The sequence below is a fragment of the Stenella coeruleoalba genome, assembly GCF_951394435.1.
Source record: "Stenella coeruleoalba genome assembly, chromosome: 13".
In the NCBI taxonomy this organism is placed as follows: Eukaryota; Metazoa; Chordata; class Mammalia; order Artiodactyla; family Delphinidae; genus Stenella; species Stenella coeruleoalba.
Genome location: NC_137159.1, coordinates 1547094 through 1566717, shown reverse-complemented (window position 1 = coordinate 1566717; position 19624 = coordinate 1547094). Strand labels below are relative to the sequence as shown.

The window sequence follows — 19624 nt, the reverse complement described above, 5'->3', positions numbered from 1 at the left end:
AATCAAAAAAAAAAGGTAAACCACTGAACTCTAAGGGACAATGTAGCTTTCAATGAATTAGCAATTTTGGTTGGGATGACCTTGGAGAATAAAACCACCTCAGTGATTAAATTACACTAGGGATAACAGTGTAATCGTATTCTAGAGTTCATACCAACAATAGGGGTTATGACTTGATGCTAGATCAGGACATTTCAATGGTGTGACTGCTATTAATGGTTTGTTGTTCAACGATTGAAGTCCTACCTGATCTGAGCTCAGACTGGAGTCATCCCATTGGTTTCTGTCTATTATATGTAGACTTCTCCCAGTATGAAAGGACAAGAGAAATACGGCTTACTATACAAAATGTCTTCAAACTAAATGATGATATAATCTGCATCCAATTAATTTATACATACCCTACTGTAGAACAGGGTTTGTTAGGGTGGCAGAGCCCAGTAATTACGTAAAACTAAAACCTTTATCTGCACTGGTTCAAGTCCCTTTCCTAAGAATATGTTTATAATCTACATTTTTTCACAAATTACACAATTTTACTCACCATAGCATTCCTCATATTAACTGAATGGAAAATCCTAGGCTATATACAAATCCAGAAAGGGCCAAGCATCATCAGTCCCTATGGATTAGTACAACCCATTGCAGATGCAGTCAATTATTTATTAAAGAACCACTATGACCATCAACATCATCAATTTATATATTATTGCACCAGTGCTAACCTTAGCCCTGGCTCTCACAACATGAATTCCTCTTCCCATATGTTATCCACTAATTAATATAAATGTAGGCATACTGCTTATATTAGCCATATCACACCCAGCCATTTATTACACCCTCAGATCTGGATGAGCGTCACATTCAAAATACTCATTGGAGATCTACGGGTAGGACCACACACGATCTCATATGAAGTAACATTAGCAGTTATTCTCTTACCAGTCCTGCTGATAATTGGATCATTTACACTTTCAACAGTAACCACTGCACAAGAACACCTATGACTAATTTTCTCCTGACCCCTACCCAAAACCTGATTATCTCTATACTAGCAGAAATCTAACAGCGCCCCATTTGATTTAACAGAAGTAGAACTGTATTTGGCTTCTGTGTAGAAAATGTAGCAGGCTCATTCACCCCGTCCTTCCTAGAGAATATGTCAATATCATTATAATAAACATTTTCACAGCAATCTATTGTTAGGAGCATTTCACAACACCTTCATGCCAGAATTATATACAGCCCATGTCATCATTAAAACACATCTAACAATCTCCTTTCTACGAACTCGAGCATCCTACCCACAATTTTGATATGATCCACTTATACATCTCTTATTAAAAAATTTTTACTACTAACATTAGCCCTATGTATATCGGAGCGCTAATCACATTACCTGTCATCACATCAGGCAACCCACCACAAACTTAAGAAATATGTCTGACAAAAGAGTTACTCTGATAGAGAAAATGACAGAGGTTTAAACGCTTGTATTCCTGGAACTGAACTCACTCCTGAGAATTGTATGTTCTCCATGCAACCAAATTACACCACATGCTATAGTAAGGTTCTCTAAGTAAGCTTCAGGCCCATACCCCCAAAATATTGTTGTATATCCTTCCAATGCTAATAAACCCTATTGTTTTTACTATCATTCTATGGACCATTATCTCAGGAAACATACTTTTAGTAACAAGTTCACATTGGTTAATGGTATCCCCATTCGAATAAAAACATGAACCCATAAGTTACAGAAGCATCCAACAAATATTTCCTAGAACAATCCACCACATCAACACTACTTACAATGGCTATTATCATTAATCTAATATCCTCTGGTCAAGGAACACAGTGAATTACAAAAATCTTTAAGCCAGCAGCATCCACCCTCATGACAATCGCCCTTGTCACAAAAGTAGGACTTTCCCCATTTCACTTCTGAGTGTCTGAAGTCACACAAGGCATCCCATGAACAGCAGGCCTGATGCTATCAGCCTGACAAAACTGCACCCCTATTAGTTTTATACCACATGTCACCATCCATCATGCTAAATATACTATTAATCATAGTGATATTATAAATCATAGCTGGAGGCTGAGGCAGACTTAGCCATACTCACCTGGAAAAAATTACACCCTCCTCATCAATTGCCCATATAGGATGAATGACAGCTATTATAAAGTACATTCCAATTATAACAATCCTAAACATACGAATTTATATCATAACAACACTCTCTTCTTATTTATGCCCAGATCATGTACTACAAGAGTATCATTATCACACACATGAGATAAAACACCTCCCATCACAATCCTTCTCCTCACCATTATAGTATCATTAGGACATCGCCCATCACTATCAGGGTTTTTACCCAAATGAATAACTATCCAAGAGATAACAAGAATGATAACATCATTCTACAACACTAACAGGCATCACAGCAGTCCTCGGCATATATCTCTACTTGCAGCTAACATACTCCACATCACTATGTTCCCTTCATTAAACAGCACAAAAGTAAAACAACAATTTGAACATACAAAACAACCTTCTTATCATTACTAATCCTGACAGCCACATGACTAGTACCCTTAACACCCATTCTATCAGTGCCAGACTAGGAACTTAGGGTAGCTTAGACCAAGAGCTTTCAAAGCCCTGAGAAGCATAGTTTAATGAATTCACAGAATTAAGGGTTACAAGACTATCCTATATCAACTGAATGCAAATCAAACATTTTAATTAAGGCAAATCCTTACTAGGTTGATGAGCTTCCGCCCCAGGAAATTTTAGTTAACAGGCAAATCCTCTAGTCAACTGGCTTCAATCTACTTCTGCCATCAAGGGAAAAAAAGGCAGGAAAAGCGCCGGCAGAGCTGAAGCTGCTTCTCTGAAGTTACAATTCAATTTGTCGATTCACCACAGGGTTTGGCAAAAAGAGGGCTCAATCTCTGCCTTTACATCTACAGTCTAAAGCTGGCTCAGTCCTTTTACCTCTGTTCATAAACGGTGGATTATTTTCAACAAATCACAAAGATATCACATTGTATATTTACTCTCTGGTGCTTCAGCTGGGGTAGCACAAACCACCTTCAGTCTATTAATCTCGGCTGAGCTCTGCTAACCTGGAGCACTACTCGGAGATGCCCAAACCTGTAACGCAGTCATACAGTCCCTGCACTGTAATAATTTTCTTTCTTTATTACAAGTGCAAGGACTGTTACGACTATGTTGCAGATTTGGTTGTACCCATTATGACTGCAGGGTTTGAATACGGACTTGTGGCACTAGTAACCGGGGGACCTGATAGAGCATTTCCCTGAATAAATCATATAAACTTTTGACCACTTCCCCCATCATTCTCGCTCCTGCTCGCATCACCAGTAGTAGAAGCTGGTTCTGGTACCAGTGGAACCGTGTATTCAGCTCTAGCCTGCAGTCTGGCCCACGCAGGAGCCTCTGTCGACCTAACCGTTTTCTCCTTACATTTAGCAGGTGTCTCTTCAATTCTTGGTATTATTACTTTTATTAGTATAGTCTTTAATACAAAACCAGCAGTCATATCCCAATGCCAAACACCAGTATTTGTTTGATCTGCCCCAACTGTAGCCGTATCACTATACTTATCACTCTCGGTCCAAGCAGCCAGAACTGCCACACTGTTAACACACAGAAATCCCAACGCTACTTTCTCCGACCCTCAGGAGGAGACCCAGTCCCATACCAGCACCTATCTTGATTCTTTGGTCACCCTCAGGTCTGTATTTGTGGCCTACCAGGGTTTGTTATAATCTCACATATCACGGCACACTATTTAGGACAAAAAGAGCCTTTCAGCTCTATGGGAATAGTATGAGACATGTTCACTGGCTTTTTAGGATTTGTCTTGTGGGCCCATCACACTTTTACTGTAGGGACAGATGTTGACCCATGAACGTACTTTGTATCAGCTACCAGCCCTCCCCCCCAAATCCCACTGGTCTTACAGGCTCCATGTCCACTACCACCAGCTCCATTTTCCAGATTCCAACACTCACAAAGGCATGCAACTTGAGAACTGCAAGACCAAGATTTAAGCTAGGTATTTCTGGGTTCAGAGTCGTGTCTCTGAAAGAACAGGCACTCAGAGCGCAGAGAGCCTGCCAGCTCCCCACATCACATCTAACACCGGGAGAATTATCACTAATAGAAGTCAGCAGCCCTAATAGAGTCGTATAGAGATAGTCATCAAATATTAGTTTCATCTGAAAATGTTTTATACTCATGAGCTGTTCCTTCTTTAGGTCTAAAGAACAGCTGCTCTGTCAGAACTCCTAGATTAAAGGATCCCAACATCGACAGGACAAAGCCTCCATCGTGGACAATGGTCAGGAGAGGTCGTTTTCCTGCATTCAGAGACAGGACAGAGGGAGATGGCTGAGACATCCACGGGGGACATGCTCTCCGAGCTCCAGGATAGGAACGGGGCCTCTGGGGTCCCAGGCTGCCCACCACGCCCTCCTGAGTGAGATCTTGGGAACATTCCCTGTCAGTGATGAGGCAGCCAGAGCACTTGTGAGGTCCCAGGGCTGTGTCCTATGTGGGCCCCATGCTCTTGGGACCACACCCCACACTCTGCAGGTCCATGCTGCAGGGTCCTTCCTGCCTCAGGAGCACAGACCACCCAGCAAGCAGTTCCCTCCCCAACCAGCAGGACGAGGGGAGGAGAGCAGGGGCACCAGGGGAATCTCACTCAGACAACAACACCCCAGCGGTGCCAGCGGGGCCAGTGACGATGCGATGAGCCACAGCCCAGAGATGGGACCAGAGGGTCCCAAAGGCACCTCTCATCTGCACTCTGGACACCCTGTCCCTCATACACCCCCTTCCTCATACACCCTCTCCCTAAATGCAAACAGGCAGAGCTTCAGACCGAAAGTCAACTCTTCCAAAATGATCCTTCAGCAAACACTGCAGGACTCCACTCAAAAGGGGGCCCTGGAGTCCACAACGCATGGACCAAAGAGGACGTCAGTGCCAGGGGCCGTGGGAGGGAACGGGGAGTGAGACTTCAATGGTTGTGGGATTCTGGTTTTGCAAGATGACAAGTTCTAGGGATGGGGGCGACGGCTCCACGAGAAGGTGAGAATATCTGATACCTCAGAAATGTGCACTTAACATGGTGACGATGGTAAAGGGATGTGACGTGTGTTTTATTTCACTTAAAATAAATTCCTAAAATAATGTCTTTTAATAGAGATTCCATTTTGACTCCCCTTCATCACAAATGTCGGAGGCCCAAGCACAGTCCCCCACCTCGGGCGCCCTCACATGGCAAATGGGGGACCATCCTTAGGGGGGCTGGTCTGTGCTCACCGACCTCTGTCCAGGGGGACCCAGACAGTGGTGACCCCCATAGATTAGACATATGATATGCTATGATATTAATGAGATAGTACCAAGGGTATTCACTCAGCAGAACACACAGCAGCAGCCCACTCAGACATGCCTGACCGCACATGAATGTGACACGATTAAGAGCGGAAAAGGAACCACAGGCTAATCAGGGCAACACCCTCAATGCAGATGTTGGAAACCTCAGAGGGGACAGGACACGCTGCAGGCAGAGCAGATATGGGGTCTCCCCGTACACGTGATCCCGACCCATGCAGGTGGGGTGAGACCCACACAATCGCCAGACCCTGCACCTGGGGTCGCACATCCACACTCACCACGGTGACCCACCTCCCCAGACCCTGCACCTGGGGTCGCACAACCACACTCACCAGGGTGACCCACCTCCCCAGACCCTGCACCTGGGGTCACACATCCACACTCACCAGGGTGACCCACCTCCCCAGACCCTGCACCTGGGGTCGCACAACCACACTCACCAGGGTGACCCACCTCCCCAGACCCTGCACCTGGGGTCACACATCCACACTCACCAGGGTGACCCACCTCCCCAGACCCTGCACCTGGGGTCGCACAACCACACTCACCAGGGTGACCCACCTCCCCAGACCCTGCACCTGGGGTCACATGTCCACACTCACCACGGTGACCCCACCTCCCCAGACCCTGCACCTGGGGTCGCACATCCACACTCACCAGGGTGACCCACCTCCCCAGACCTGCACCTGGGGTCGCACATCCACACTCACCACGGTGACCCCACCTCCCCAGACCCTGCACCTGGGGTCGCACACCCACACTCACCAGGGTGACCCACCTTCCCAGACCCTGCACCTGGGATCGCACATCCACACTCACCACGGTGACCCACCTCCCCAGACCCTGCACCTGGGGTCGCATGTCCACAGTCCCCGGATGACCCCACCTCCCCACACCCTGCACCTGGGGTCGCACATCCACACTCACCACGGTGACCCCACCTCCCCACACCCTGCACCTGGGGTCGCACATCCACACTCACCAGGGTGACCCACAACTCCCCAGACCCTGCACCTGGGGTCGCACGTCCACACTCACCAGGGTGGCCCCACCTCCCCAGACCCTGCACCTGGGGTCGCACGTCCACACTCACCAGGGTGGTCCCACCTCCCCAGACCCTGTACCTGGGGTCGCACATCCACACTCACCAGGGTGACCCACCTCCCCAGACCCTGCACCTAAAGTCACACGTTCTCTCTCAACAGGTCACCCCTCCTACCCAAACCCCTCCACCTGGGTCACATGTCCACAGTCCCCGGGTGACCCCACCTCCCCAGACCCTGCACCTGGGGTCACACATCCACACTCACCAGGGTGACCCACCTCCCCAGACCCTGTACCTGGGGTCACACGTCCCCTTGGTCAGGATACCCTGGCTCTGCTGGTGGCTCCCCTAATATGGAAACAATCTGGGTTCCTGGGACCTTCTGGGATGGGAAAAAGTGGCAGGTGGGTCTCCTCTCCCCACACTTGTCCCAGAGAAGTCCTCCTCTTTCCCTTTGATTCTGTGTGATTTTACCTGTGTTTAAAGCTTTCATGCTAGAGGTGAACACACTACTTGGTTCTGGCAGGCTCAGTCCCTTCTTGTCTCACATACTTGTTGAGATAACTCACAGGACAGCAGGGCTGAAAGCCGAGGGGCAGCTCTGGACGCTGTTGAGTAGGGACGGGAGACTGGAAGGAGAGCTCAGCAGCAGCCTCAGCTGTTGCCCATCGGCCTTAAACCCAGATCCGCTGTGCCCTGCAATCAGTTCACCAGGTAAACCTGCCTGCCTACTTGCCATGCACTGACTGGGATAATTGGGATAATATCCAAATGGGATAAATTGGGATAATATCCAGGTAGCCCACCAGAGGAGCCTCCACGAGCCCCAGGGAAGGGGAACCTCGCGGGGTAAAGACTAAGGCCCCGACCATAGCACTGGATGCTGGGAGGGTCAGGTAACCACACTCGGGGCAGAGCGCTGCTACCCAGAGCCCACCTCAGCTCCAGTCCCAGACATCTAAGCACTGACCTTCAGATGCAGGCACGGAGTTTTCCAGTACTGAGGCCAGGCCGGGTCTCTACCCAGGTCTCCACATGCCCCCTGAGGCTCCCAGGACTGAGGCCAGGCCGGGTCTCTACCCAGGTGCCCATGTTCCCCCCCTGAAGTTCCCAGGACTGAGGCCAGGCCGGGTCTCTATCAAGGTCTCCACGTCCCCCTTGAAGCTCCAGGACTCAGGTCTGGCTGGGTCTCTACCCTGGTCCCCATAGTCCTAGGTACACAGAACACAGGTCTAATTGTTCTCATTATAGACAGCACATGGTCAGCTCTAAACATTATCAGTAGACACGACATGGAGAGGTCCAAATCTACCGTGTAGACAGAACCTGGTCAGGTTTAAACTAGCTTAGGGCTTATCTCCCAGGAGGCACAGGTCACACACATGGGGTCTCTCATCTTTGGACACCCACATCAGGAAACTGAACAAAATCCTTGTCATTAAACATTTCAAAAGGCAAAACAAAAATGTTACCAATTTCTCTGGCCACGTGATGGTCCGGATCCAGGGGTGAGCCCGGAGCTTCTTGTAGTGCAGCCCAGTCTCCTCCAAGGACAGACAGGAAGTGGCCTGATTCCAGCGTCCCAAGCTTCCAGAAAGAGGCGGCCGCACTGGAAGCCCAGGCAGGACAGTCCTGCGTGGTCCGGGCCGGGAGAGCCTGTTTGTCCATTCCGCCAGCCGATTCCGGGCGAGGCGCTCAGGGCCGCTGAGGGCGCGGCACTCGGGCCTGCTTCCCTGCAGCGTGCGTGCGTGCGCTGCGTGTGCGTGCGCGTTGCGTTGCGTGCGTTGCGTGTACGTGCGTGCGTTGCGTGTGCGTGTAGAGGGGGCGGTGGCTGACGGCTCCCATGGCTCCCGTCCGGGGCACCGCGCTGTCTTCGAGGGGAGGCATGGGGAGAGGTAGGGGCACAAAAGCCGTTGGAGAGAAGAACCCACCGCGGAACTCCTTGCACGCTGGCTTGCCGCACACTGGCTTGCCCCACCCGGGGACCCACCTGCCCATCGTGGGCCCCATGTCACCCCCCAGCCCCCCACCCCCGAGGGCAGGGCACCTGCTCTTTCAAAAGCACAGGGTCTCACATGAAGGAGACCCGGGGGGGGCTGTCACCCCCCCCACTCCTGATGCTGAGTTTGGGAGAATGAACCCCCTTGACTGGGCGATGGGACCCTGTGAGGAGTGGCGGCCCCAACCAAGTTGGGACCTGGCTGAGAGATGGGAACACAGGAGCCAAGTGCAGGGCCTGGAGGCCAGGCCAACAGGAGGGACAGCCCCAGGCCCTGGTCGGGCTCTCCCATTGTGACATTGTAGTTTTAGGGGACCTGGGGCAGGTGACTGAATGTAATGGGGGTCTAAAAGGTCTAAGGTCTAAGCCCTGAATGGGGCTTAAAGAAGGTGTGAAGGATGTTACTGAGACAGTGACAGTCATTGGAAGACAGACTCTGTGTCAGGACATCCTGCTCCATCCATTTAAATCCCTGAGATCTGTGACCTTTACGTGGCTACGCAGGATTGTTAGAGCACGTGCGCGTGGACATATCTGGGGCACAATTCAGCCTGCAGCCAACTTGCAAGTGGTTCCAGCAAACACAGGTGTGCACACAGGCAGGCACAGCACACACACAAACATATGCACGTGCACAGCACAAATATATTCACACACTAGCATATGAACATGCACGCATATGCCCATGCACACACTAACGTGTGCAAACACACACACCTATGCACATACACAGCACATATATATGGTATGCAAGCAGGCACATGCACACGCATAGCACACACACAGGGAATAAAGTGAATACCATAAAGCTTTAATTCCTGAACACAAGTGAAGCTCACATGTGTTGTTACCTTTTCTTAGCTTTGATGTTTTTCAAAATAAAAAGTTTAAGAAAAAAGTTACTGGTAAATGACTTTTGATTCATAGGACTTTCTGAAGTTATTCCACAAATATCGTAAGACATGAGAAATGAATGTAAATATTACATGTGTCCATTGACGGATGAATGGAGAAGCAAAACATGGTCCATCCGTACAAGGAAATGTTATTCGGCTTAAACAGAAGGCAGTTCTGACGCAGGCTGCCGCAGGGATGACCCTTGAGGGCATTGTGCTCAGTGATGTAAGCCAGACACAAAAAAACAAACAGTGCTTGATCCACTCATACAAGGCCCCCAGAGCAGTCAGAACCATAGAGACAGAAAGTAGGGTGGTGGGTGCCAGGGGCTGAGGGAGGGACAATGGGGACTGAGTGTTTAATGGGGACTGTTTTCAGTTTTGCAAGATGAAAAAGTTCTGGAGGACGATGGCGGTCAGGTTTGCACAACAGTGCAAATTACTTCTTGACCCTGAAATGTGCACTTAAAAACGGTTAAGATAGTAAATTTTATGTGTATTTGACCACACTTTTTAAAACTTTTTAAAAAACAAGAAATAGTCCATGAATGTGACAAGATGCACAACTTCACTAACAACCGAGGGGTTAAAACCATAAGAAAACTACTGTGCACACACCTACCGGAATGGCAGACATGAAGACACAGTATGAAATATCAGCAGGACGTGGAGCAATGGAAAGCCTGGTGCGCAGCGGGCGGTACAACCACTTCTGAAACAGTCGGGCCTCGGAGAGCGCACTCCATGCACACAGACCCACAGTGTTCCTCCCAGCTGAACACAAACCACCCAGCCCTGCACCAGAACACACAGACATGGACTCCGCAGCCACAGGAGCCAAACCTGAAAGCACCTGAAGACCATCACAAGCGGATGCAGAAGTGAGCCATGCACGCTCCTAGGAAGGAATATTCCACAGCAATGGAGTACATTGTGTTTAAAGTTAGTAAAACTATAAAAATTATTTTTTAAACAAACTATATGCACAAGATGAAAGAATCTCATGGACACAGTGCTGAGCCACCAAAAGCAACAAAGCAGCCCGCACGGTCCACCCACGTGCAGAGTCTGGACCTGGGCGAAGCTGGGCTGCGTTATTTAGGGATGCGTGCTTGGGCATAAACTATGAGGACAAGATCACTGTCACAAAATCGGGAGAACAGCTACCTCACGGAGGGGGGGACGCTCTGAGGAGGGAGGGGCACTCCTGGGTGTCCACTCGTCACGTTCTGTTTCCTGATCTTTATGATTCTTTTTTTTTTTTTTTTTTTTTTTTGCGGTACGTGGGCCTCTCACTGTTGCGGCCTCTCCCGTTGCGGAGCACAGGCTCCGGACGCGCAGGCTCAGCGGCCATGGCTCACGGGCCCAGCCGCTCCGCGGCATGTGGGATCCTCCCGGACCGGGGCACGAACCCGTGTCCCCTGCATCGGCAGGCGGACTCTCAACCACTGCGCCACCAGGGAAGCCCCGGTGTTGTCAGTTTTTATAGGAGTGGGAAATTTCATAGGCTTCTAAATGGGAGGAGTATTCCAGCTGTTCTGGGAAAGGGGTGGGGGTTTCCAGGAATTGGGCCACTGCCCACTTTTTGGCCTTTATGGTAGGTCTCAGAACTGTCATGGCACCCGTGGGCTGGTCATTTAGTGTGCTGATGTATTACAATGAGCGTATACTGAGGCTCAAGGTCTAGTGAAGGTCGTCTGCCATCTTGACCTATTTGGTTCTTATCAGTTTATGTCGTGTCCTTGGGCTACGTCATTCTTTTAAAAGCTGTGCCCTGCTCCCTTCCCTCCTGTTTCACTTTCAGTTTTCAATTAATGCTAACAAGTTCATCAAACCACGGAACTGTGTCCACTTTTGCCTTCTTTCTATGCTTTGGAGATTTTTTTAAAAAACAAATAAACATGATTACTGATTTAAAACTTAAGTCTGTCGAGTCATTGAGTTTGTACATCACGTGTTCATACATTCAGTGCACATGTGTTGAGGGTCTGGAATGTCCCAGCCACCGTTCCAGTGAAGGGCACCCGGACAACAGGGCCCAGGCCCGCTCAGGAGGGGCTTGTGGCCTTACTGGTGGGGAGAGATGTTCACCAGATTTATTGACAATGTGCTACGTGACATCACAGAGGAAACGGCAAGGTGTCCTGGGGGCACAGAGGGAGAGGTAGGACCTACACACCAGTTTTCCCGGGAGATAAGCTTACATCCGCTGTGCTGTGGGAATTATTCAAAGCAGCCCCTCTCATTGGACTGGGTGATCAATGACACAGTCACCCAAGGAGGGGGCACAGGGCAGCCCGGGTCAGGGGCCAGGTCACGGAAGGCTTCCAAAGACAGGGACGTTTCAGCTGAGTCTTGATGAACAAACCCATCTGTGCTAGGCTGCTCAGACTGCCATACAAAATACGCAGACTGAATGACTTAGACGACAGAAATTTATTTTCTCACAGCCCTAGAGGTTAGAAACCCAAGATCCAGGTGAGGACAGGTTGCTTTCTCCTGAGGCCTCTCTCATTGGCTTGCAGGTAGCCACCTTCTGGCTGCGTCCTCACGTGGTCACCCCTCTGTGTGCGTCTCTGCCCTAATCCCCTCTCCTTACAAGGACACCAGTCAGATGGGATTAGGACCCGTCCTAATGGCTTAATCTGAACTAACCAAAGGCCCCATCTCCAAACACAGTCACATTCTGAGGTGCTGAGGGTTACGACTACAACACACGAATTTGCCAGGACATGATTCAGCCCATTCCAAGGTCTTAGCCAGAAACTAAGTTGGGGGGTGGTGCAGGCAGAGGAAACAGTTTCTGCTAAAGATGACCTTTAACAAATGTGTCTGAGTTTATTTCTGGAGTGTTTGGGGCTGACTCGGTTCCCGCCGAGCCTGCCCAGGGTGGGTGAGAGTGGGGGACCAGTACCCTGAGCACCCAGAAGAGACCCTGTGCTCCTGGTCCTGCCTGAGGGGGAGGGAGCTCAGAGCTGGTCTGGGAGCCCCGACCATAGAGCTCCTGCGTGTCACCATCACAGGTCAACCAGCCAAGGCTGGTCTAGTTCCAGATCAAGAGTCAGGTCCAGGTGCCTTGGCTCACCCCAGGCTCCCTAACTGGTCAGGAACACAAGCCCTTTGTAAAGTCCCGAGGTCGCTTTGTAACCCCTCCAGGACCTGCCCACTGAGCTCTGCTGTCCAAACTAGGACACATAACAGGCACTGGAACACACAGACAGGACATGGCCCCCATCCCAGGAACCTCAATAAAAATGAAAGAATCTACCAAGGAACTCAACCCTGGGGGAGCAAATTTCTGGGGGCTGGGACTCCATGTCTCAGAAAAGTTTACTTTTCTCCTTAGAAATTTTTGGTTCTGTTTTGTTTGGTTTTCAAATACAGACTTACCTAAAATTATAGTCCTGTCCTTTCTGAGAGGTGAATTTCACTGAACTGCATTTTTCCTCCTCACTTGGTAAGGAAGGAAGAAGCTGGTGGGTGGTCCGGACAAGCCCACGCCCCTCGGCCGGCACACCTGCTCCCAGTAAACAAGTCTCTAATCCTTTTATGGCTGCACACAACTGAGCTTATTTCCACCATGATGAAATCGTGTTAAGTCCCCCGGGGAAACAGAGCCGTGAGTCAGGCCTTGCCTGCAAACACGTCCATTGTGGAAAGAAATGAATGCCCCCTGCAGGTTTCCAAAAGGTAAACCAAGACACCGCAACAGGTGTGCAGGGGGGTAGGCAGCTGGGCACCGGGACTGGTTCTTTCTCTGAGGACAGCACAGGTGTGTAACAGTATCAGCCACAGTGCACACTCCCACAACCATTGCCAAAACCTGCAACCCAGAACGTGTCTGCAAAGCACTCGCCTTTTTAGCGTTACTCCAAGGCTGCATAAATTCCAGTGAGCGATGATTTGGGTGCAGAAGAGTTTCTGTGCCACTCTTGCTGTTGACATCCCTATCCCTGGCGAACCATTTTCCAGCAGCAGCCAGCATGCTCTCTGCCCCCTGACTGTGAACAGGGGATGCAAGCACCCCAAAGGGGCCGTTTTGATTTAGAACAAAAGCCAAATTCCCCTCCAGGCCCAAAGCGGCGTGACCTGACTCCACCCACCTTTCTGACCTTGCCTCACCGGGAGGCTCGGGCTCCTATTGGTTCCAGGAGCTGGTCCAGCCCTGGGTCTGAGGACCTGTAGCCCTTTCTGCCCGGAATCCCGCTGCCAAGGCTTTAAGCCAGCCTGGCTCCTTCTGGTCCAATCCACTCCCTTGGGGAGCGTGTCCATGACTGTCGGTTCCTCAGCCAGTGTCCCACGGCATCCATCGCTAACTCTCCTTATTCTCATCATAGCACAGCACCTGCTCTAACCTCGTTGGCTATTCTGTTATTATCTGTACTAGATGGGAAGATTCATCCCACAACACCACCCCTTTGGCAGAGCCTAGCACAGGGCAGGTGCCCAGTAACTCTGTTTTGGACCATGGATGGATGCATGCACGGATGGACTCATGGACGGATAAATAAGGACCATCTATCTACCTATAGAGTTCAGACAAAAATCTCCACAGTGATCTAGTGCTCAACTATCTAAGTGCCTCTACCCTGTATTTCACTCCACTGGACTCACAAACCCACCCACCATTTTCAACTGTGGTCCAGACGTGAATAGCAGTCCAGCCTTCTTCGGTCACTTCCCCCTAGGGAATCCACCATCCTTCCCATTGGCTGGTCCAGTTAGAAATCCTAAGGCATTTGAACATGGGTAGCAGAAGCAATACAACTATTAAAAGTTTTATCTGTGATTCACAATTAAACACACATTCAGAGAACCATGATTTAAGTTCTGGGTGTGCGCCTAAGAGGTGATGAATATTAAATTCCAAAGTGGTTGCCGGGGCCAGGAAATAGGCAGCCACAGGCCGGGTTCCGGGAACCGAAGACCAAGCTCCGGGAAGACGGAGGGGAGGCAACGACCGGGGCTCTCACTGGCCTCTTCCTTCACCTCCTGCTTCCATCTGAGCCCTGAGGTGCAGCCCCATCCAGACCCACCTTAAGCAGGTCCTATTTCAAGGGAACTAAGGGGCAGGACCAGAGCAGGAGCCGCTCCTCCTACGGGTACAGGTCTGGGGCTTCAGGACTCGAGAAGCCCCTGGAGGAAGAGCCTGCAGAAGGGCGTTGTCAGGGCCAACACACAGGAGCAGAGGTGAAGGTCGGTGAGCCCCCCCGCTGGGGTCCCGGTGAGTACCGGGTCCTTCCCCTGGAGGAGAACAGAGCCGGAGGCGAGGAGGGGAGAGCGCCTGCCGCTTGCTTCTGCTCATACGGGAAAAACATTTTTCTCCAAGATATGAGGGAGGAAAATTACTTTTCTGCCCCTCATCCCAAACTTTCCTGGAGACACTGTCCCTGGTGCCAGGGTGGCCTTCCAGCACGAAGGGCACCCCCTTCCTGGGGGGTTCACTTGGGGTGCGTCCCTCCCTGCAGGGGGTCCTGGCCAGCCACCTCCACAGAATAAGGCCCTCACAAAGCGTGTCCTCCAGGGAACATGGCGGGGCCTCCACGGCAGGACCCAGACCACCCAGGAAGCCGGACCCAGGCTCTCTGCCCAGGGTGTCGCCCCGAAACGGGGTCCCTGCTTTTGCTGGAAGTCGTTTTGGAAAGAGCAGACAGGAAAACTGACGGCAGATCAGGGCCCAGGCGGGCAGCCCGCAGAGCTGGGGCGGCCAAAGGACTTCTCAGCCTTCCTTTTGGCTGCAGGAAAGATTCCTTCCCCTCACTTGTCACCCCAAGACGGGCTCAGGCTGAGCAGCTACAGAAACGGAGGGTCCAGCAGAGCCATTTGTGGGGGGCGGGCAGGACGAAGGGCAGGAGGCGGGTCCCAGGACCCCCGAGCCTCCACCGGGAGAGAGGGACCTCCCGAGGCCTCAGCAGAGGAAGCTGACGTGGTGGTTTAACACCAGTGGCAGCTAGGCCTCAGCTCCCACCCACCCGTCACTTCCTTGGTGTCTTTGTCAATCATCCCTTTTCTCATTTCTTTAAATTCTTCCCTTAGAAACGAGGGACCCCGCCCAGGTGGAGGACAGTGACTACATGCGACCACAAGCACGTAGACCCCAGACTGGTTGGAATCAGACGGCTGGTGGTTAAGATTCCCAAAACATCAACCTGTTACCTCACCACCAACCAATCAGAAGAAAGTCCATGAGCTGCAAATGTTGCAGTCCTCACCCCAAATGCTGCCTTTAAAAGCCCTTCCCTGAAAATCATCGGGGAGTTTGGGTCTTTTAAGGATGAGCTGCCGTGTTCTCCTTATTTGGTGCCCTGCAATAAATGCTGTACTTTCCTTCACCACAACCCGGTGTCAGCAGATTGGCTTTGCTGTGCAGCAGGGGTGTGGACCCAAGTTCAGTTCGGTAACATAACCCTTAACTGAAAAGCGTCCCTGTGCTTATCTTCAGGACTGAGTGAAGGGAGGGTGCTGGTGACCCGACGTCCTGGACCAGCTCTGAAGCCACAGCACAGGGTTGAGCCTGGCCCTGCCAGTTACCATATGTGCAGCCTGTGCTAATTTGCCTCACTCTCTGGCCTCAGTCTCCTCATCTGGAAAATGGGGTCAATGATCATACCTATTGTGATGTTGTGATTTATAATAAGGAATATATATACGTATATATACTTGATCTTCATCCTCTTCCTGGCACAGAGCTCCTAAAAACCTCGGAATTTCCTACAGCAAAGGTGCCTTTTGTTATGTTAACGAGGTGACTTTTGGAAAGCCCTAAGTCACCTAAGGGTAATTAGAGGGTCGGAACTTTCAGCCCCACCCCTGACCTCTGGGGAGGGGAAGAGCTGGCTGGAGACTCAGTTCAATCACCAAAGGCCAATGATTTAATCAATCAACCTGTGTGATGAAGCCTCTGTGAAAGCCCAAAGGGACAGGGTTCGGAGAGCTAACGGGTTGGTGAACACAGGAAGGTTGGGGAGCATGGCACTCGGATCGGGCAGGGGAGCTCCACGCCCCTCACCAGGCCTTGCCCCGTGCCCCTTCTCCGCCTGGCTCTTCCTGAGCTGCATGCTTCTGTAATAAGCTGCTGATTTAGCAGGTCAACTCTCTGTGAGCCCCTCTAGCAGAATAACCCACCCCGAGGCGGGAGTGATGGGAACCTCCAGTGTGTAGCCGCTGGTACAGCAGCACAGGTGACAACCTGGACAGGCGATTAGAGTCTCAGCGGGGGGTGGGGGCAGTCCTGTAGGACTGAGCCCTTAACCGTGGGGTCTGACGCCATCTCCTGACAGGCAGACGCTGTCAGAACTGAGCTGTATCGCAGAACACCCAGCTGGCGTTGAAGAACTGCTTGGTGGTGGTCGGAAAAAACACACGTGGGAATTGGTGTCAGAACCATACTTCCTCCCCTAAAACTTAGGGAACAAACGAGCTGAAGCATATATGTTCTGCTACAATAGGATCAGCAGTAAGGGGAGTCGTATTCGCATCACCAACGTGGGGTTAATTTGGGCAAAGTCGGGTTTAAGGAAGAAATGAAGCAGGTCGAGTCGTTGGATCTAATGACAAAGAGAAAAAGGAGGCCTGAGCAGTGGCCCTACAGTCAGAAAACTCAGGACCAGCCTGAGGAAACGACATTATTCTATTTACGGAACAAAGAAGAAAAGTCAAGAAGCTTGTGCAAACCGGGAAGAACGTTAAAGTGCTTCCTGACCTAGGCGGCTCCTCGGATCTGCTGGAAGCCCTGTGCGCTACAGCTCCCCGGGGGACATGCGCTCATTTGCAGTCTCAATGACAGGAGGATTTTCTCTGCTTCGCCCCCGGTTCAGCCACCCCTGCAGACCATAGCTGTGGCCTAGACAACACGGGTTCCTGCTGTGACTTCACAGGATGACCACAGTCCTGCTGGCCTGAGATGCGGAGTCGGCCCTTGGAAGCCGCTGTGAACAGCGGGTGGGTGGATCCCAAAGTCTCCTCTTCAGGAGGGGAAGGCGGCCAGGCCGATCCTGCCCTGAAGCCCCAGCCCCACCCAGGGAGCCCTCGCGCACCAGCTCTTAGGCCCACGCTTCCTTTCTTCCTTCAATGTGCATGGGTTCCCCATACGAGCCGGTAAAAGGGTGAGGGAAAGAGAAAGGCAAGCCCGCATCAAATGCTCTATCCCTGCTACGAGGAAGTGGACCCTGCATACACGTCAGCAAAGCGACGGGAACATGCACAAGCTCTGCCCTGCAGGCAGTGGAAGCTGGACCAGGACTCCTGGACCCTGGGGGCTGGGCGAGCTGACTGAACCACAGTGTCCTGCGGAAATCCAGGAAGAAAACCCTTCCTGTCCGAGAGGTCCTTGTAGGCAAGACCTATGCAACCGGCTCTACAGGCTCTTTGGGTCTCAAATTGCCTTTATTCCCCTTTGTTCTCAGAGATGATCTGCTTCTTGTGTTATGAGATTCATGTAAGGTTCTTACCTCCAAGTGGCCACCAACCACATAAAACAGTTTTTTCTCCGACTGGTGCTCTGCTTGGCTCAAAAACCACTGGTTATTCCTTCAATTCCCTGAAGAGGTTCTGTCAGTCTTTGGCGCAGACAAATACTGCCTCTACTTGGATTATAAAACACCTACCCCTAGATGACGCCGCTGCTTTATTTTCTCCAATTTCAAAAATTCAGAAGCAAAGACCATCTGTGTCTATGGTTTATATTATTCATAGCATTCACCCTTCTCAGAAGCTAAAATAAAGATGCAAGGACATACCCAGAAGGTAAGAGACCATTCCAGGTGGGGTTAGTCAAATATCTTTCTGATGAGGGGGGCGTCCAGCGCAGAATCGAGGATGAGGAAGAGTCTGTAGGAAAGAGAAAGAGATGGGCACGGGGAAGGTCAGAGCAGGAGGTGGCCAGGGAAACTGGACAATGGACGATGCCGCCAAGACGAGGTTCACGAGCAGGGAACCGTATCCAAGGGAATGGAAGTCGGAACGGCCTTCGCCCTGGGCCCAGGGTGGTGGTGAGGCCTTGACCCAGACGGAGGGCAGGTGGTGGAAACATTCTGCATCTTGATCTGGGGCCTGTCACAGGGCGTATGCACGAGTGAAAACCCATCAACACGTAAACTGAAGCTCTGCACATTTTACTGTTAATTATGCCTTGATTTTTAAAAGTCTATCTGTTGGGGATACTATAAAACCCTTAGAGGAAAATATAGGCGGAACACTCTTTGACATAAATCACAGCAAGATCTTTTTCGATCCACTGCCTAGGGTAATGAAAATAAAAACAAAAATAAACAAATGGGACCTAATCAAACTGAAAAGCTTTTGCACAGCAAAGGAAACCATAAACAAAACGAAAAGACAACCCACAGAATGGGAGAAAATATTTGCAAATGAAGCAACTGAGCAGTGATTACTCTCCAAACTATACAAACAGCTCATGCAGCTCAATATCAAAAAAACCCCGAACAACCCAATCAAAAAATGGGCGGAAGACCTAAATAGACGTTTCACCAAGGAAGACATACAGATGGCCAAAAAGCACATGAAAAGGTGCTCAACGTCACTAATTATTAGAGAAATACAAATTGAAACTACAATGAGGTGTCACCTTACACTGGTCAGAATGGCCATCATCAAAAAATTTACAAATAATAAATGCTGGAGAGGGCGTGGAGAAAAGGGAACCCTCCTGCACTGTTGGTAGGAATGTAAATTGGTACAGCCACTATGGAGAGCAGCATGGAGGTTCCTTAAAAAACTAAAAACGGCGTTACCTTATGATCCTGCGATCCCACTCCTGGGCATATATCCGGAGAAAACCATAATTTGAAATGATGCATGCACCCTGATGTTCATTGCAGCACTATTTACAATAGCCAGGACATGGAAGCAACCAAAATGTCCATCAACAGAGTAATGAATAAAGAAGATGTGGCACATATATGCCATGGAATATTACTCAGCCATAAAAGGAACAAAATAATGCCATTTGCAGAGACGTGGATGGACCTAGAGATTGTCATACCGAGTGAAGTAAGTCAGACAGAGAAAGACAAATACCGTAAAATATTGGTTATACGTGGAATCTAGAAAAACGATACAGATGAACTTATTTGCAAAGCAGAAATAGAGTCACAGACGTAGAGAACAAACGTACAGATACCAAGGGGCAAAGGAGGGGAATGGGATGAATTGGGAGATTGGGATTGACACATATACACTCTTGATACTATGTATAAAATAGATAGCTAATGAGAACCTACTGT

At 50.2% G+C, this 19624-nt stretch overlaps 1 protein-coding gene across 12 annotated transcripts in view; it reads right to left on the bottom strand.

The window, feature by feature from the left end:
* The window catches only part of LOC307196476 (uncharacterized protein), a 403273-nt gene that overhangs the window by 349103 nt on the left and 34546 nt on the right, over window positions 1–19624 (bottom strand). For 10 of the 12 annotated variants that reach the window (XR_013831145.1, XR_013831146.1, XR_013831147.1 and 7 more), the window contains exon 2: window positions 18119–18209. The exons of 1 other annotated variant lie outside the window; for it this stretch is intronic. Coding sequence is in view for 1 of the 11 variants with exons in the window: in XM_079941419.1 (XP_079797545.1) it covers window positions 18119–18209 (91 nt within the window). In the remaining 10 variants the exon portion in view is untranslated. Of the gene's footprint in view, window positions 1–7957; window positions 8474–18118; window positions 18210–19624 lie in introns of those variants that run through there. One more of the 12 variants, XR_013831155.1, reaches the window with a different exon arrangement.